The sequence below is a fragment of the Mirounga angustirostris genome, unplaced genomic scaffold (assembly GCF_029215605.1).
Source record: "Mirounga angustirostris isolate CCGP_5_RB_7025 unplaced genomic scaffold, mMirAng1.0.hap1 SCAF_16, whole genome shotgun sequence".
In the NCBI taxonomy this organism is placed as follows: Eukaryota; Metazoa; Chordata; class Mammalia; order Carnivora; family Phocidae; genus Mirounga; species Mirounga angustirostris.
In genome coordinates, this window is record NW_026991724.1 from 34,767,325 (window position 1) to 34,786,499 (window position 19,175).

General features: G+C 43.0%; 1 protein-coding gene and 1 non-coding gene across 2 annotated transcripts in view; both read left to right on the forward strand.

The window, feature by feature from the left end:
• The first annotated feature begins 1,165 nt into the window (after window positions 1-1,165).
• The window catches only part of ABCC11 (ATP binding cassette subfamily C member 11), a 58,427-nt gene continuing 40,417 nt past the window's right edge, over window positions 1,166-19,175 (forward strand). Inside the window, exons 1-9 of the mRNA XM_064580391.1 lie at window positions 1,166-1,207; window positions 4,635-4,777; window positions 6,133-6,269; window positions 8,888-9,046; window positions 12,858-13,005; window positions 13,679-13,912; window positions 17,671-17,844; window positions 18,680-18,827; window positions 18,990-19,138. Of these exons, the coding sequence (XP_064436461.1) occupies window positions 4,679-4,777; window positions 6,133-6,269; window positions 8,888-9,046; window positions 12,858-13,005; window positions 13,679-13,912; window positions 17,671-17,844; window positions 18,680-18,827; window positions 18,990-19,138 (1,248 nt within the window). The 5' untranslated portion in view covers window positions 1,166-1,207; window positions 4,635-4,678. The remainder of the gene's footprint in view (window positions 1,208-4,634; window positions 4,778-6,132; window positions 6,270-8,887; window positions 9,047-12,857; window positions 13,006-13,678; window positions 13,913-17,670; window positions 17,845-18,679; window positions 18,828-18,989; window positions 19,139-19,175) is intronic.
• Window positions 2,228-2,368, forward strand: LOC123856273 (U4 spliceosomal RNA). The gene has a single exon (XR_008507398.1). It is a non-coding gene; the product is annotated as a U4 spliceosomal RNA (small nuclear RNA).

Sequence of the window (19,175 nt, forward strand, 5' to 3'; positions counted from 1 at the left end):
CTAGGGAGGTGGGCAGAAAATAAATAAGCCAAGAAAGAAAGAAATGGCAATTTGAGAAAATGGTAAGTAAAGCAAATAAAGCAGGAAACTATGATAGAAAGAGGAGTACAATGTTCACCGGGGAGGTCTGGGAAGGTTACTCCCAGGAGGTGGTGTTTGAGCTGAGACTTGAATGATGAGAATGGACCAGCTCCACGAGGAGCTGGAAGGAGAATGTTCTTGGCGGAGATTAGGACTAGCACAAAGATCAGGGTGGGGAGGAGTTTCCCAGTTTCTGGAACAGAGGAGAAGGCCAGGCATTGGGATGTGGGGATTCAGCAGTCAGGAAGATACCAGTGATGGCCTCCAGAAGCTATTGGAACTAGCAGAAGGAAATGAACCTCAGAGCAGGGAAAGTTGACGAGCACAGGGTGTAAATGGACTGGAAGGGAGAGGTACAGGAATAAGGTCTAATCATCTAAACCTCTTGGGAGGCTGGCTTGCCGGTGTCTCTGCACCTTGCCCTGGATACTGTCCTTACCCTCTGGCATACCTTCTAGACTTAGACACTACATCCTGCTGGATAAAGGGGTAAGAACAATGAGGAAGTAAGTTAGCTACTCCAGACGGCCCAGCCCATGCCACACAGGAGCAGCTCCCCTCCTGTTTCCAGACTGTTTGGTCATATGCAAATGGCCCATGTCTAAACCAAGTTTATAATCATGATTTCCGCCCCCCCAGGGATGGGGAAGAGCACAGGGCTGGGAATGTCTGTTTCCTCTCTGTTTTATTCCCGACACATCCTGGTCTTCACCCTCACCGCAGTGATGGTCTTGCCACTAATCACAATGAATAAACTTGCACTCTGGTTCTTCCCAAGAGGAAGCTGGGGGGCCAGGGAACCTCTCAAGGACTGCCAAAGGAAGTTCTAAAGGAATTCCCTTGGCCAGTCAAAGAAGCAAAGGTGGGCCTCATCGATTGGAAGGTGGCCCGCACTAATGTGTGACTGAGCTGCAATTTTGTTTAAATGAGCAATTCGTGTTCTGCAAACATATATCCATCATACATGCTTATATTTTCTTCATCTTCATTTGTTTTACTTTTCCCTGTTATTAGTTTCTTGGACAAATGGCATATAAAAATGGGTCACACCTTTGAAACCCTCTTTGTATCTCTCCGCAGGGGTGTAAAAATAAACCAGGTTGGCAAATCAGACCAGAGCTGAAAGGTGAGAGAACATCCAATATCTTTATTTCGTCTCTAAGAACATAGTCTTCCTCATGAGCCCCTAAACTGCTGGTTAATGAAGAGAAAATACGTGTTCATGTTTACCATTGTAAGCTCTTGTTTAATCCAGTCATTTAAATAGTTCCTTTAAGTTACTCTCAGCAAAGGATCAGTCTCAGAGCTATTGCCTGGCAGAGGACGAGTCAGGGTCCCAGGCACAGTGTCCTCTGCTCCTTGGCTTTTCCAAGCAATGTCTTTTGTCCACCTGGTCACTGCCTGCCCTGCTGTCATTGGAGGGTCTGTACTGATGCATTTTGACTTGCTTGTGGCCTGGCGGTGTTCCCAGGGATGCCAGGCCTCTGTGAGCCCCATATTCCACTCCCAAGACCTTTCCATGACTCTCATTTATTTGCAGTGTGGTTAGCCCACTAGGCCCCCTCAGCAAGGCCCTCACCTAGACTTTCAGCTACTTCTTGTTCCCCTCTGCACCAAGGGAGCCAGGAAAGCTAACCCCCAGGTACAGCCAGCACTAACTTAGGAGGGAATTAGAAAAAGCTGTCTCGGGCGCCTGGGTGGCTCAGTTGGTTAAGCGACTGCCTTCGGCTCAGGTCATGATCCTGGAGTCCCGGGATCAAGTCCCGCATCGGGCTTCTTGCTCAGCAGGGAGTCTGCTTCTCCCTCTGACCCTCCCCCCTCTCATGCTCTCTCTATCTCATTCTCTCTCTCAAATAAATAAATAAAATCTTTAAAAAAAAAAAAAGAAAAAAAAAGAAAAAGCTGTCTCTGGTGGGAGAAGGATTTAGAAAAAGGCACCATGTTTTCCAGATGGATCAGCAGTGGTCTGCTGGAGCCTATTCATACTGGCTCAGGAGAACAAACTGTCACATTTGAGGAATTCTGAGAGCCCAGTTGTTAAACACAAACATTATTAAAATTAAATTATATAAACTTGCAATTAAATATATGATATCAAAGACAAAGGTGATACTCAAAATGTACCACTTCCTAGTTATTTTACTGCAGCTTTGCGCAGTGGCATTATTGTAGCCAATGAGGTTTATCTGAGGCACGATTATTGCTAATTGAAAACTTTCCTAGTTATTTTACTGCATTTTACTATTATTTACATTTTGAAATTATTTATTTCTATTGCATCTGTAGGATGGAAATACTGTAGAATGGTGTATCACTATGTCTCTCTTCCCACCTTCATATTCAGTGGTCACGTGGGTAGCTTGAAATCAGCCGCGGTGGGAATATTTACACCACACACACAAAAAAATTAAAAAAGCTTATAAAGCAGGGCTGTTTTATTATTTTGTTGATTATCTAGGCTAAAGAAATAAATGCAGGAAATGTTAATAATGCAGATTAAATCTACAAGTGTGTGGTGCCTGAAACCATTACGTTGTGAAGAGCACAAGAAAAATGAGGAAGTACTGTTTCAGTATTGACAGACTATTCAGGTCACTGACAGATGAGTGAAGATCCAACCATAGACATCTTTGATGTTTCATTTTCCTCTTAGTTATTAAGGTAAAGCCAAATGTCAAGCAGCATTCATGTTGGAACTACGCTCAACCACCAATTGCAACACTAGGTTAGTTACAGATACAAACATCTCTCGGCACACCAGTGATGCAGCTGCTTGCCAAGCCCATGACTTGCAATCTAGAATTTGTTGGCTTCCGCCTCTGCCCCTGCCGTTCCCTCCGCTGGAAACCTTTGTGTAGTGAATAAACCGTACTGCAGTATACTGTGGTCCTGGCACCAAGGACTTCTGTTGAGTTATGCCAATTTTACTTTAATGTGTCTGTGTCCTAGACTGATTCCTAGCAGCCAGAAACCTCGTTTCTTCCCAGAGTCTTAAACAAAGAGTGTGTGACATTCTCTCTCTTTCTTCTTCTCCACCATCCCTGACAGATTCACTTCTTTTTTTAATTTTTATTTCAATTCAATTTAATTAATATATACCGTATAATTAGTTTCAGAGGTAGAATTCAGTGATTCATCAGGTGTATGCAACACCCAGTGCCCATTACATCAGGTTTCCTCCTTAATGCCCATCACCCAGTCACCCCATTCCCCCCTCCCACCACCCCGCCAGCAACCCTCTGTTTCCTAGAGTTAAGAGTCTCTTACGGGTTTGCCTCCTTCTCTGTTTTCTTCTTATTTTATTTTTCCTTCCCTTCCCCTACGTCGATCCGTTTTGTCTCTTAAATTCCGCATATGAGTGAAATCGTAATGGTATTTGTCTTTCTCGGATTGACCTATTCTGCTTTCACTTCTACCATCGCATGGCAAGTAAGCCTTGTGGCCTGATGCCCTGGCAGGCAATAGCTCTGAGACCGATCCTTTGCTGTGGCAGATGGGCAATCTGTCTGGCATGCTCTATAGCAGAATTCCAGAAGCGGAGTCCACCAGTCGCAACCATGTGATTTGCCGAAAGGAAGTGGGATGGGAGGAAACGGGTTCTTCTCCCAAGACTGGTCAGTCTGCAAGGCTATTTGCTTGAAGCGCAATCCAGTATTTGAACGTCAAGAGCTACATTTGAATACCGGAACCGATTACGTAATTTGCGGGGCCCGGTGCAAAATGAACATGTGGGCTCCTCGTTCAAAATTATTAAGCATTTCAAACGGTGACAGCAGGGCCTTAACCAAGCCTGAACCTTTCTGGATACAAGGCTCTGGGAGACACTGGTCATACCCCATGATGCTGGCCCTGTTATATACTCTCTTTCTCCATTCTTTCAGAAATATTCCTAATTACCATCCCCTCTCCCAACCCAGGCACATGGATATTCTGGGCGTGAATCACATATTCAGAAAGGCAAAAATAAAAAGCATTTTAATATATTTTAAAAATACCTTGGGTTATTTAAGTTTCTCAAATTGTGTCCAGCTCTACTCTCTGAGTCTGTGAATGCTAAGAATCAGAGTTAATAGTAAAATTGCATTTCTTTTATGTATTTATCCATCCATTTATTATTTATTTATTGAGTACCTGTTATCTTCCTAGCACTGTCCCAGGCTCCACGGATTCAACAGTGAGCAAAACAGACATGTCCCTGTCCTTGTGAGGCTCTCTATTTAGAGCAGGAAATGAACTCTAAACAAATAATGATTTACACAAATATATAATTACAAACTGGGATAAGAGAAGTAGCATGGTTTTATGAGTAGGCCTGGCCCAAGGTTATGGGGTTGAGATTGGGTGGTTAGAAAAGTGTTCCCCAAGTGATCTTGAGCTGAGCCCGAGTAGATGTTTAAAAAGAGGGAGGCAAGCCCATCCCAGGCAGAGGGAAGAGCAGCAACTGGGTGCTGCAGTCTCCTGCCTGACCCTGGCCTGCTCCCTGCAGGGGGATGTCCCCCTCTCCTGACTGCTTAGGGTTGAATCTAAGCTGCTCTTACCTGCTGCCTTTTCAGATTCTCTGATTCGGGGAAACGAAGGATTGGCAAGACAGCTGAAAATGACCAGGAGGAGTATATACTGGGTCCCCAGATCTTCTGGTGGCCTTGGGAATCTCGGCATGGACATGAGCAATGACATGGTTTCAGGGCTTAGCTACGTAAGTAGGTCTACTTTGCATTAAAATACCAGGAAACTGAATTGACAGGGTATTCTCAATGTTCACAAATTAGATTAGAAAATTTTGTCCCATATTATTCAACCTTGACTTCTTTTAATAGATCTCAAGCTTCTGCAATTAGATGAATCATAATCCTTGGTCATGACATACCTTCCTGGTCTATCTATCTATCTATCTATCTATCTATCTATCTATCATCTATTACCTATTTATCTATGTATTTACTTATAACTATAAACCCATCATCAACTCACCAGCTTGAACCTTGACAATCACATCTAGCTATTAGACGCCCCCCCCACTTCACTCCCCAACTACCCTACCTGAAGTAATAACTCTCCTGAATCTTTTCTCGTCAATCCCTTACTATGCTTTTAAGATAGTATTATTTATTCTATACGAAGTCCTAAAGATAATATTTTTAAAAAATTTTAGTTGTTTCCCACTTTATCAAAGGGTCACATGTAACTTTGGGGGGCTACATTCTTACTTCTTGATTTCTTTTTAGTAAGTTTACCCTCAGAGGGTGACTTGGTCTCACATTCTGTGGGTGACTATAGCTCCCTTTATTCTTGTGTAAAGTGCATATCACAGATTAAAACCTGGGGAAGTGGGTTGGCCTGCCCAGAGTCACCCCGTGAATGTAGGCAGAACCAAGGCTGGGACCCAGTTGTCCTAAGTCTTGGCCCACTGCTTATTCTCTACCCAGCAACCTTTCTTTTATTTATTTTTTAATTGAGGTATAATTGACATAAAACATATTAGTTTCAGGTGTACGACATAATGATTCAATATTTGTATATAGTGTGAAAGAGTTATTAACAACATAACAGCCACCACCTCATATAATTATAATCTTTTTTCTTGTGATGGGAAATTTTAAGATCTACTTTTAACAGCTTTCAAACCGACAATGCAGCGTTTTAACTGTAGTCACCATGCTGTACATTACAGCCCCATGATATTTATTTTATTTTTTAAATTTTTTAAATTTCATTTTATGATGATGATGATGATGTTCAGTTCCCACGACATTTATTTTTTAACTGGAAGTTTGTAACTTTTGACCCCCTTTGCCCATTTTGCCCAAACCCCACCCCCACCTCTGCCAACCCCCAATCCGTTCTCTGAGCGCTTCATTATTATTGTGTTTAGGTTCCACATACAAGTGAGATCATACAGTGTTTGTCTTTCTCTGTCGGACTCTAGCAGCCTTTCTTTAGGAAGCTGGATGTAGGAAGGTCCATTGTCCTTGGGTGGCTGGTCTAACACTCCAGAATAGTATTTATGAGATCGGTCGGGAAGCTGATTTCTTTCGGTTTTTCTTTCCCAAGAATACTTACACTCTAGGAGACGGCCCCTGGAGCCAGCAGGTGAGGAAGCCTGAGGCACCAGGGATGGCGACAGTCCTCCCTTGGGGGAAATACGATGCTGCCTGGAGAACGATGATTCCCTTCCATCTCAAGCCAAAGTGAGTTCTGAGGGGGAGGCGAGGGGCAGTAGCCTTCAGGGCAATGTTCCTCAGACCCTAACACCTACACCCTTCCCAAAGATGTCTCCACATGTCTCCACACAATCATGTCACCCACCAGAGCCAAATACCTCCAGAGCAGCCTGAGGCACATCAGGGAGGCAGAGTCAGCTCATTCACTCACTCGTTCGGTCATTCATTCATTCATCCATCCAACAAGGATTCATTGAGCACCTACATGTGCCAGGCACTGTGCTAGACCTCAGGGGAACAGCAGTAAGCAAGACAGACATGATCCTTGCCCATCATGGACCACACATTGGGGGGAAAGACAATAAGCAAGTAGACTCCTAACCTAAACATGGTTATAAACTCCTTGAAGGTATTATGAAGAAGTGTGGGGGTGCTGAGGGACAATGGAACAGCGACAGCTTGGTAGGTTCTTGGTGCTTAAGCTGTGCCCTGGAAGATAAACAAGAATCTACTAGGCCAGAGTAAAGGAAGAATGATCTGGGCAGAGGGACCAGCATGTGCCAAGACCCCATCTTGAGGTGGAAAGAACGCAACATGACATGTCCGGGAACTGAGGAGGCCAGTGTCACTGGAGTCATGTGTGATAAGGGATGTGGCATGAGATGAGACTGCAGAGGGATGCAAGTCTCCACAGGGCACATTCAGTATGTTGGTCTTCATTCTAAGAGAAATGAAGATTGTTGAAAGGGCCCAAATGCCCTATGGTGTTACCATTAAACTTAGGAGTTAAAGAAATTCAATGTATCCTTGTCCAGTAAAGCATAGTTGAAAACAACCATCCTCCAATGTCTTTGGGACTCATACAGTCTTGCTCTCGGGGGCCTGCACAGAACTCATTTATTCATCATGTATGGACAGGACCTTAACATTCCTCTAGGCTGATTCTTCAGCATTTTGTCACCAGGACTCCATTTTGTATGTACAATCCTCTCTTCTCTCTCTCATGTTTGCTAAGATTTTTTTTTTTAATTTTTTTTCATGTTTGCTAAGATTTTATCTATCAAAGAAACTGCCGTTGTTTTCCTATTTTTAAAAAACTTGAGGTCCCCTCACTACTAGCTACATTGTTCCCACAGGATTGCTGTCATCTCCACTGAGAACAAAGAACCTGGGTACTTAGTGGACCTGGGTCGCCTCATCTAGAGAAACACACTGCTCCTCTCAGGCCTTTGGAGTGGCGGAACCAGCTCACAGACTCTTGCCCTTTCCCTGCAATCACACATGGCCCCACATATCTGGTGATACCTGGTACAGATCCCCGTCCTCCCTTCAGTCCCTTCTCTCTCCAGCCTTGTCCAGAAGGTACAGCTTGGGGGGGGGGGGCGATGGACAGTGAGGAGGGGAAGGGCCACCCAGTGGAGAAGAGCCCGTAGTCCAGAACGAAACAAAAACATCCCATGTGTTTGGCATTTTTGTCTTCTCATCTTTCTCCCCAAGTCTTTTTAATGGGATTTTCTTCAGATCGAAACACACAGCTTATTAAAGGCAACTTTGAAAAAAGAGTAGAAATTACACACAATGCCAACACCCTCATCCAATTATTATTTCTGTATTTGTGAATCATTTCCAGGGATATGACCTTATCATTCTTATTACTTTTTATTCCATTTTTATTGTTTTTATGAAAATTACATAAGCAAAATATAGAAAATGTGAAACAGTGAGAATCTCTTTTCCTGTACTTTTACCAATTCTAATCCCTTTGTCAAAGTCAACCACTATTAAGAATTTGATATAAATGTGTACATATAAAAACATAAATGCACATATACATATAATACATAAATATATAAATGTATATATACGTTTATAAATACATAAATGTGTGTATACATATTATAAATACATAAATGTGTATATACATATGTAAATGTGTATATATAATTATTAATAGTGGTTGACTTTATATATAGTTTTGTTTGCCTTCTCTCATTTCTTCCTTTTTTTATATGTCAAAATATACTGAATTTCTTGACCTGCAAGTAGCCTTTTTTTTCTTGCTTACTATGCTTAGAGCTCTTTCCATATTCTACATACAGATCGAGTCTATTTTTGGACACTTCTGCATTGCTTTCCACATACCCTACTTCTTTTCTTTCTTTTTAAGTCATTCCCCTATTGATGGGTGTTTTTGTTGTTTCTGTTTTTTAATTATCACACATAATAGAGTAATGGGAAAAAAAAAACATACTGTTTTGTATATCCAGATGACCACACTGTGGTTTTTACATAATATATAATTTATCCCTGCAAAATCTTGCTCTTGGTTTAATTTTCTGTCTTTAGAGCCTATATCATAAGGGCAACTACAGGGGCACCTGGGTGGCTCAGTGAGTCGAATGTCTGCCTTCGGCTCAGGTCATGATCCCAGGATTCTGGGATCAAGCCCGGAGCCTCAGGTCAGGCTCCACACTCAGCAGGGAGTCTGATTCTCCCTCTCCCTCTCCCTCTGCCCCTCACCCTGCTCGTGCTCTCTATCTCACATGCTCTCTCTCTCTTACGTGTTTGCTCTCTCTCTCAAATAAATAAATAAAATCTTAAAAAAAAAATAAGGGCAACTATATGACCTGTGACTTCTCTGATAGGTTTCCTGCCCCACAACCCCTGGATGATGCTGGCCTGTTCTCATACCTCACGTTGTCATGGCTGACCCCACTCATGACCCTAGGTTTACAGAAACGCTTGGATGAGAACGCCATCCCCCAGCTGTCAGTACATGATGCCTCAGACAAAAATGCTAAAAGGTAAAGTCATATTGGGCAAGCCACTGGATTGGTTAGAGATCATGTCCTGCAGGATTGGTGACCAGAGATTCTGGAGAGTAGCAGGTAGGGCCCATCTTTAGACAACCAAAGAATATCAGCTCTTCCTTGGTATCAAGAGGCCTCACTGTAGTTCATGAACCCCCTGAAATGGCATACAGATTTTATACATATGGGCTAGAGACTTTTGTCTGGAGCAAGGATTCATATCTTTTATCAGATTTGCCTAAGGATCCAGGACCCCGAGAAAGTTAGAAATTATTGCTTCTTGTTCATTTTGCTTTTTCTTCTGGATCAGGCAGTTATCTGTGTCACTCATCATTAAATTTGGGGTTAAGGGACTAGTCTCTGAATCCTTAAGTCATCACTAACTAGTTGTGTGATTGAGTTTCCTGTACCACCTACTTCACAAAGTAATATGAGGATTAAGTGGGGAGTGGGGAATGAATAAGTGATTTCAAATGTTTTGTGCTCATGTTCCTACCTCCACCTACTTCATGAGAGACGCCAGGTAGAGAATGGCATTTTCCAAATATGTTCCAGTAAATGGTTGTCCCATAAGAACTTCCCTGAAAAGAGAATTCCTTGGTCAAGGGAGTTTGAGAAACGTGGCATATTATTGCCAGGTCTCAGAGATTAGTTTACAAAGCAAATTAGTGTACTGAGGGCACTGAGAAAACAAAAGCTGGTTCAACTTTGACCCACTGCTTCTCAGAATTATTCAGTAAAAGAAAAAAAAAGTTTTCAGGGAGCACCTACCTCTTGCATCATGCCGGATATTGGTCTGAACCTCACTGCTTACCAGCTATGATGTCAGGCAAGTCACTTACCCTTACAGAGACCCTGCGTCCTTATGCATAAAATAATGGATCATAAAATTGATCTCATGGTCTTTCATAGGATTGTTGTAAGAGTCAAAAGAGATGATGAATTCAGTTTAAAGCACATGGAAAAATGCCCGGTGCATAATAGGCAACCAGTTAGATGTTTGGTTGTTCTTTAACCATTGTGAGTACAGGGTTTCCTGATTTATGTCTATTCACTTTGAGTGCACTGATTCTGCTGTTTTTATTCTATAACTCACCATGTCTGTCTACGAATACTTTTATCATCACGCCACTTTGGGACATTTATTTGAAAAAATAATGATCCATGCATTCCCACCTTTAGAGAGGCTTCTTTCTCTGTGTTCCCCATTAAAGAGGCAGAATTCTGGGGTGCATCTTCCCTAGCCCCTCAGAAGAACTGCTTTGACTTCCATGAGGATTTGCCGACAAACTGCCAGCCATTACCATCACCACCACGGTCATTAGCCCAGTGGCAGAGTCAACATTATCACCACCATCATCTTCAGTATTACTATCATAATTCTCCATAGTGTTCATCGTTCTATAGTTACAGAGCATTTCCCCATCCATCACCTCCTTTGGCCATCACAAGTAAACAGGGCATATGCTATTTTCCCCATTTTACACATGAAGAGATTGAGGACTAAGAGAAGTAAAATGATGTTCTCAGAGTTATATAGCTAATGAAGGGAGGAAGGCAAGTCTGAAAGCAAGTCTTCTGAATCTGGTAATCATGGCCAGAAATTGATATGGTTGCTAGGTGAGCTGAGGGCAGGCTACGGGACACTTGGATTTGTTTAGTCAAAGTAGAACCTACTCTAGAGCTTTTTGTCTCTGTGGATTAGGTTATATGGGGAGGTAGAGCTGGAACAAGAAGAGGTGGCCCCATGGTTTGACCTGAGTAATACTGCCCACTAGCAATAAAATCCTCTAACACATATGGGTGTCATGGAGACATTTTTGCTGTATTGACCTAGGGCCCAGACTACCGCCCCCACCCCCTGCAAGTTATCTGGCTCACACCGAGGGGCATGGCATGGGGCAGTCGTTTTATAACTCAGGAAGGAAGAAGCAGCCTGGGGTTTTGATGGCAGCTGAGGAAATGTAGGACAGGAAAATTCTCATGTCCTTTGTTCCTTTCTGGCTTTGAGCTGGGCATGAGTGTCCATGGCTGCAGGAGTAAGGAGTAGAAAGGGCTAGAACTGCCTGCCATGAGAGACCTGGTGACAGAAGCTGAGAACCAGAAGCTGATAGAGCTGTTCGAGAACATTGACGAGCTGTGCTGCTCTGAGGCCCTGGGCACGAGGGGCGGCCCACCATGCTCCTGCTCTGCGAGGAGTGGAAGCTTCAGAGAGTCCTGGAGTCTCTTGGCATAGTCTTTGATGTTCTCATCATGGGCAGTGATAATTGCTTTCCAGACAGCAGAACCAAACAAGGTGTAGCAGGAGCCAGGACGTAAAAGGGCAGATGCCAACATGGTGATCGCCGCTGACAGACTGGATTGTGGATACTTGGGAAGCATCCAGGGCCAGATTAAGAGAATCATTATTTTCTAGTTACCTGCTCCTGCGTCAAAATAATACAAAATAAAAAAGAAGGATAAGTGAGTCAACAAAATTCTTAATTCCTGTCATGGTAACTTCTTTAATGCTTTTTTGAAATATTGTTTTTCAGTTTTTTTCCCCAAAGAAATGTTTTTGGTGTTCCTGTTTTGCTGATGTAACATAAACAGCCTGGCATCGTTAGCATAGATTGGCAAAATAAGGGCACACTTTTAATTAGGTGACCCAACATTGGGGCACCCTTTGGGGAACTTTGAAATAAATGGAGGCACTTTTTGGAGGTCAGAGTTTTGGGTTTTATGAATCTTAATTTGTATAAAAAGAAAGAGTGACATTAAAGTCTTAGGTTATTTCCTCAGTTCACTGTGTTTCAGGGTAATGAAATAGTCGATGAGGGAAAGTTATCTTTTTTACTTATTTATTTTTTAAGTAGGCTCTACACCTAGTGTGGAGCCCAACACGGGGCCTGAACTCACAGCTCTGGGATCAAGACCTGAGCTGAGATTAAGAGTCGGATGCTTAACGGTTTGAGCCACCCAGGTGCCCTGAGAGGTTTTTGTTTTTTAATAGAAAAATTCAAGCTACTAAATACAGAAAGAATGCTAGAATTAGAAATCCCCATTTTGCCATCCCTAATGGAAGTGGATCTAGGCAATGGTCATCAGTGATGGGGAATGAATGGCAGTGAATGAGTCAGGCTGATACACTTTAACTCACTGACACCTCGAACATTACTAATAACAGGACACCAGACACTGTGTCTTCTGATGTTATGCAAAAGAAATACACTGCATTGCCTATTAAGTATTTTTGCCAGCTGACCTGAATTCTGAGTTTCACTATGCCTCCGGATCTAGCTAGGAATTTAATAGAAAATACAGGGCACAGAAGGTTATGTTAGACAACACAAATCCAGAATGTGGGAAATTCTATGGAATAAATGATGCAGTTTCTTCAACAAATGGCAGAAAATGCAGAGAAGGGGAAGCTGTTACAGGTTAAAATGAGACACAAGAAGCCTATCAGATTTGTCATTTAAATGCAATGTGTGGACCTCATTTGGATCTTGACTTGGGCAAACGAACCATAAAAACATGTTTTTGACGTAATTAGAGAAATTCGAATACACACCGGGTATTAAATGCCATCAAGGAATTTTTTATTAAATATGTAATTAATATGTTACATTAATATATGTCAATTAATAGTTTTTAATAATTAATAGTCATTAACGAATAACTATTGTATGTCACTGTAGTTTTTTTAAAAGGCCTTGTCTGGAAGAGATACGTACTGAAGCATTTGTAGATGAAATATGTCTGGGACTGACTTGAGATACTCTATGCAAAGAGAGTTCACTGGCTCAGTTTTCCTCTTTTGAAGGCTCTGCCTCCTTTGGGAAGAAGAAGTCTCAAGACATGGGATTGAAAAAGCTTCAGTGCTTCGAGTGATGATGAGATTTCAAAGAACAAGGGCTCTCTTCGATATGTTTCTGGGCTGCCTCTTCTCTGCCTTGGCCGTGTTAGGCCCAGTAAGTGGCTGGCTTCATAAGGTTTGGGGGACTCCAGGCTTTAGAGGTTAGCACGTCCAAGTCCCTGCCTGGAGCTGGGGATTGTTTGTCTCTCAGCTACACTCAGAAGATGACCTTTTGGAGATAGTAGAGCTAGTACTAGTTAGGAGGGTGAGCTCTGCAGCTATTGCTTGGGTTCAAACCTTGGCCACTTAATTGCTGGGTGACTTTGGGCAATTTGTTTACCTTCTTCAAGGAATCCCATGACATACTTAGTGGTAGACCTCATGGAAACCCTCATGTACAAAATGGAGAGCATGACATTACCTGCCTCTCAGAGTGAATTTTAATGAGATAAATATATAATGCTCCTAGAACATATCCTGACTCAGTACAAGCTAGCTGCTTTGAGAAGTGGCTGAGCAGCTCTGGGAATGTAGGTGGCAGGAACTAGCGGTGTCCTCCAAGTACCATAGTTAAGATGAATCAACTTGATTTCCTGTCCTCCAGGTCCTCGGCCCAAGAATCTGACTGCAAAGAGTAAGTCTCATTGTCCTAGCTGGGGTCACATGCTCACCAGTTGGCCTACAGTGGGTAGGGTACTTTGACCAAGCAGCCTAGACATGGGACAGGTGCAAGTCTCTCCAGAAGAAAACTGGAGCACTGAGTAATCCAAATTCCTGCTTCCTTCTAGATGCTGGTTATACCAAAGATCCTGGAATATTCTGAAGCGCCATCAGGGAATATTGTCTATGGGGTGGGACTCTGCTTTGCCCTCTTTTTCACGGAGTGCTTGAAGTCTCTGAGTTTGTGCTCATGCTGGGTCTTAAACCAGCGCACAGGCATCAGGTTTCGTTCTGCTGTTTTCTCCTTTGCCTTTGAGAAGCTAATGCAATTTAAGTCTCTAACACACATCACCACTGGAGAGGTAGGTGCCTGGGACTATATTGGAGGTCACAGTTGCTTAGCCTTCCTCCAGACATCCCTGCCCTGGGGGCTGAGGGAGGGAGGAAAGGGAGTTAGGAGAGAAAGGAAATAATTCTTAGGGTGTGTGTGGATAATCATCAACAGTTGCCTCTGAGGACATAAGAGCAGGTCAACGGTAACTGAGGGAGATGCCACTTGCATTCAGAGGCTTTGGATAAGATTGATTCATTCATTCAACACATACTTACTGAGGCCTACTCTGAGCCAGACCCTGCGCTAGGCCCTGGGGGATATAGCCGTGAACAAAAGGACACAAACCCTCAGTAGAAGCACGTTGGAGAGCGCATCCCCTCAGTCAGCCTGGGGTGGAGGGTATGGATGGATGGGATAGCTCAGGGAAGTCAAGGGAAAAGCAATCGTAGATCACCTCTCTGAGGGTTAATTCTTATCTGCAAAAGAGGAGTCCTTAGAGCTGCTTGGTGATTGTTCTGGGGCTATCAGTTCCCTGCTCTTGCTCCTCCTGCAATGTAACACAAACAGACAAATGTTGACAGAGATTGGAAAAAGATACTCCAACTTATGACCCAGGGTCATGGGAGTATTGGAATTTCGTACATTTAGTTTCACGTTCCCTAGTCTTCTGTTGCTTACCAGTTGCCTTGAGGAGCATGAATGACTTTTATATTGAAACAGACATTTAAATTTTTGGAAAAGGCAGCACTGCTCTGACCCCTTACCCTCAAGTTAGACCCCTTGGTGATTTGGCATCAGCAACTGTCCAACCTTGCCTCCTCCCATCTCCCCTCCTCCAGCCCTAGATTGGCTTTGTCCCTTCAGCCAGGCTGGGCTAACCTTCAGTCCCCAGGCCTTTCCAGCTCCTGGCAATGTTGCTCACATCACCCCCACGCCCTGCCCTTTTATAATCCCACTCATCCTTCATGGATGTCTTCTCCTTCATGACAATATTGCCAAACCCCACCATCCACCCCCCGCCCCCACCAAGCGCAAATCTGGCTGCCCCACTAAACATGAGCCCCCTTCAAAGACACAAACCCTTTCAGATTCACCACTCTATCCCTCAAAATGCTGACATTTGAATTACACAGGACAGATGTCCGAAAAAATGTCTGCTAAATTAAGCACTGCCATCAAGTGGATGCTTCTCTAAACTCAACTGGTAGCCAACATAAGATATTTGTTATCATCATTACCCTTATTCTTCACCATTTTATTAGTCCTGTAACCTGAGGCAACTTGTTCAGTCTCTGAAGCTGTGGAATAATAAGACCAGCCTTACAGGATTGTTGTCTCATAGGATTAAATGAGTTAGTACATATAAAGCACATAGAAAAGGGACAGCAGTTCAGAAGTGTTAAATTGTATTGCTGATTTCTCTTAGGCCTTGAGCGTGGGGACTCCCTGTTGTCCTGCATTTGACTGAAGTTGAGATCTGTGGCAGCCCTTCCCCCTGTTTATCTTAGGAGAGTCATCATAGTAATTATTAACTTCTACTTAGCCAGACATTGTCCCCAAGACTTTGCCTCATTAGCTCAGTCAGTCTTCTGACAACCCTCTTATGAGGTAGTTTCTGTTATTGTTCCTGTGGTCACAGAGGTAGAAACTGAGGCATGGAAGGAGTAGGAACCGTATACAAGGTCATGGGATTGGAAAGCAGCAGAGCCTGGCTGCAGGGTCTAGGCTCTGAACCAGTGCACTTCCCTGCCTTGCCAAAGAGACTTTCTGCACTGAGGCCTGCCCTGGTTCCTTTTCCTGTGTCTCTGTCCTGAGCACCTGCTGGGTGCAAGGCCAATTTCCCCCAAACAGCCTCATGAACATAAGACAGAATGGCCCACTTGGAAGTAGCTGCTCACGTGAGGAGTCCTATTGCCTCCATAAATTTTATTTTTAAAATTAATTTAAAAAACCCCCTGCATACGTTCTCCTTGGAAACAAAATAAAGTAGAATAGATGACTCCCCAGACCCCGTCACTTCCCTAATGTCTGGAGGTGACCACCGCTATCAATTCGGCTTGTGTTCTTCTAGACTTTTTAAAGTGTGTTTAGGTACACATGCAACTTACCCATAGAAAACATATTGTATCTTGTGCCTGTGTTTTTACATAGATGATACTAGATTTTACAGTTTTCTGCCACTTTGTTTTACTAATTGAAAATGTATGATATAATTTTGGGGGTGAGTTTTTACATCAAGGATGCTACATTGTCTGTGCTGTTTTTGAAGTTTTTCTTTCCTCCTCGTTATGTCTTAGCCTTCCATGTTAACACATGCAGATCTTCCTTGTTCCTTTTCAAGGATGCTTACTTATAATTGTAGCATTTCCTTCCCCCCTTCCATTTTTATTGAGATATAATTAACATGTAATGTTGTATTAGTCTAAAGGTATACAAGGTAATGATTTAATCTGTGTTTCCAAATAATCACTACCATTAAGTTTAGTCGCCATTCATCACCTTACATAGTTATAATTTTTTGCCTGCAATGAGAACTTTTAAGATCTACTGTCTTAGCAACTTAAAGATACACAATACAATATTAACTGTGGTCACAATACTTACTTATAGCTAAACATTTTGACCACTTTTATCCATTTCCCCCCACCCACCTTAGAGCATTTTCAATGTGGCAAAATTAAGTGTTTTATATGCATTATCTCATCAATGCTACGGAATAGGTTGTATTATTATTCCCACTTTACTGATAAGGCAACCGAGGCACCGAGAGACTGGGTAATGTGTCTTTGGTTCTACAGCTAGTACATGACTGGCCTGGGACATGAACTCTGACAGGTTGCTCCAGGACCCAATATTATCTAATACTCCTTGGGTGGATGCTTTAACCTTTCCCTCCCAATGGACATTTAGAATGTTTCCAGGGTTTTGCTGCTAATAAGCACAGCTGCAATAGATGTCCTTATATGTGCTTCCTCTCGTGTCTGTGAATGTTTCTCAACAGAGAAATGAAATAGCCAAGTCATGGGGTTTGTGCAATTGTTAACTTTTAAAGATACTGTTCAACTCCCTTCCAAAGTGGCTGTACCAAGCTAGGATCCCTCGTACACTTCAAATTTTTGTAAAGATTCAGCCTGGGGCCCATCCTGGGAACTAGAAGGAGATCAGTTTAAAGTGAAGAGGAAATCACTTCCTAACGCATTCAGATTGGTCATTCTAAAAGACATTCATGATTTGGGTCCTTAAATATTTCTTGATTTGCCGTGTCAGCTTTTATGTAACATGGAACTGGGCAGTATGTGTTAGGGAGCAGGGCAGTGACAGAAGACTCTATAGCAAAATAGAAAAAGAAGGATAAAAAGATTTAGCTCCTGCCTAAAAAATTTCAGCCATCATTAGTAGTAGTAATAGTAGAATGAATAGGATAGAATAAGGTAGAAGACTAGAAGTAACTCTCTGGGGAATCTGGATATGAGAAGTAGTAGCAATAGTACAGTAAAATATAACTTTTATTGAGCACAGCCCATGTGCAGATACTTTATATTTCATTGACATCCTCACAACAACCATATAAAGTGGGTATAGTTATTCCAGCTTCATAGGGGAAGAAGCTGAGGCTCAGAGCGGCATAGTAATGGGCCCAGGGTCACACAGAGAGTAAGAGGAGAGCTGTGAACTTGGTATTTTTGTCTCTACCATCATGCCTCCCAAGCCTTCACATCCCCGGCGCGTGTAGCCCCTTCTAGGTACCTGAAGAGGTGATACCTGTGGGGCTTTGCTGTCTTACAGGCCATCAGCTTCTTCGCCAGTGATATAAACTACTTGTTTGAAGGAGTGTATTACGGCCCCCTGATCTGGCTCATCTGCTCATTACTGATTGCCTGCACCGTCACCTCCTACCTCATTCTTGGACCCACTGTGCTCTCCGCCACTCTTTGCTATCTCCTGATTTTACCAGTGGAGGTAATGTCTTTCTTTGCCACCCGTTGGATGTTGGATGTTCCCCAGAACTCCCAGGGCTCTGGAATCTGGGGTACTTCTGAGTGGAAATATTGACTCCTGTTGACTGTTGATTCTATTGTGGTTAAGTTTCAGCTTCCATTTCTGCCTCAAGCTGTTCTCTGGCCACAATGCTGGCCAAAGAAATAAGAGGTGAATATGATGTGTGAAAGTCCATCTCATAGATTTCCGTGAGGGACCCGCTGCTTCACAGACTTTCCTTAGTAGATGTCCTCTATGTACAGGTTTTTGTTCCTTCTCTTCTACCCAGAATGTGCTAATGTAATAGCCCAGATGGCATTTAACATTTGGCTGAGCACAGTATAAGGGGGGAAGGGAAGCAAATTTGCTGACAAAGATTCAGGTGAAATAAAATTGGGCAAAACAGGAAGTGATTCTTGGATTATGTGTGCTCTGAATTACTGAAATCAAGGGTTTTCCTCCCTCAGCACAGGTATTCTGATCAAAAGGTGATTGTAACTGTTGGTGGGGTTAGGGTTCCCAAAGGCAGAGGAGTCATATTTCTGTTTAGTTAGCCTGGCTTGGGTCACAGGAGAGAAACACCCCCAGGATGTGTGAGACAGGTGCTCTAAGGCATGATGGAGAGTTTCTGTTGGAAAGTCTTCAGCAGGACCCTAGAATTTAGAGTCACAGGGGATTCCAACAGGGCAGGATTAAATCCAGGTATTCAGTCCACATCTGGATTTTACCTTTGGACATACTCCTAGTTGCCATACTTATGCCTGGGTGAACTCTCCTGCCCTTGTCAAAAGAAGCTGTTGCTGCATCCTGATTGCAGGTGTTCCTGATCAAAAGAATTGTTAAGATACACAATCACACTTCTGAGGTCAGCGACCAGCGCATCCGTGTGACCAGTGAAGTTCTCACCTGCATTAAGCTGATTAAAATGTATGCATGGGAGAAACCATTTGAAAAAATAATTAAAGGTACAGAAAATCTGGTTTTCTGCTCAGTGCCTTGGTATGTCATGGTGGGCCAAGCCTCTCATTCACCCTTTGGGTTGTTCTTTCATGCTCTGGGAGTTGTTTGGTGCTCTTTGGAGAATATTCGTAGGGTTAATTTCAGTGCCTTTGCTTTTTATCTCTCAGACCTCAGAAGGAAGGAAAAGAAACTATTGGCAAAGTCTGGGATCATCCAGAGCCTGACCACTGCCTTCTTGTTTATAGCCCCCACAGTGAGCACAACGGTGATGTTCCTCATCCATACATGTTTACAACTGAAACTCACGGTTTCAGTGGTAAGTGCTTGGGGTGCTTTGCTTTTCCCCCATATTG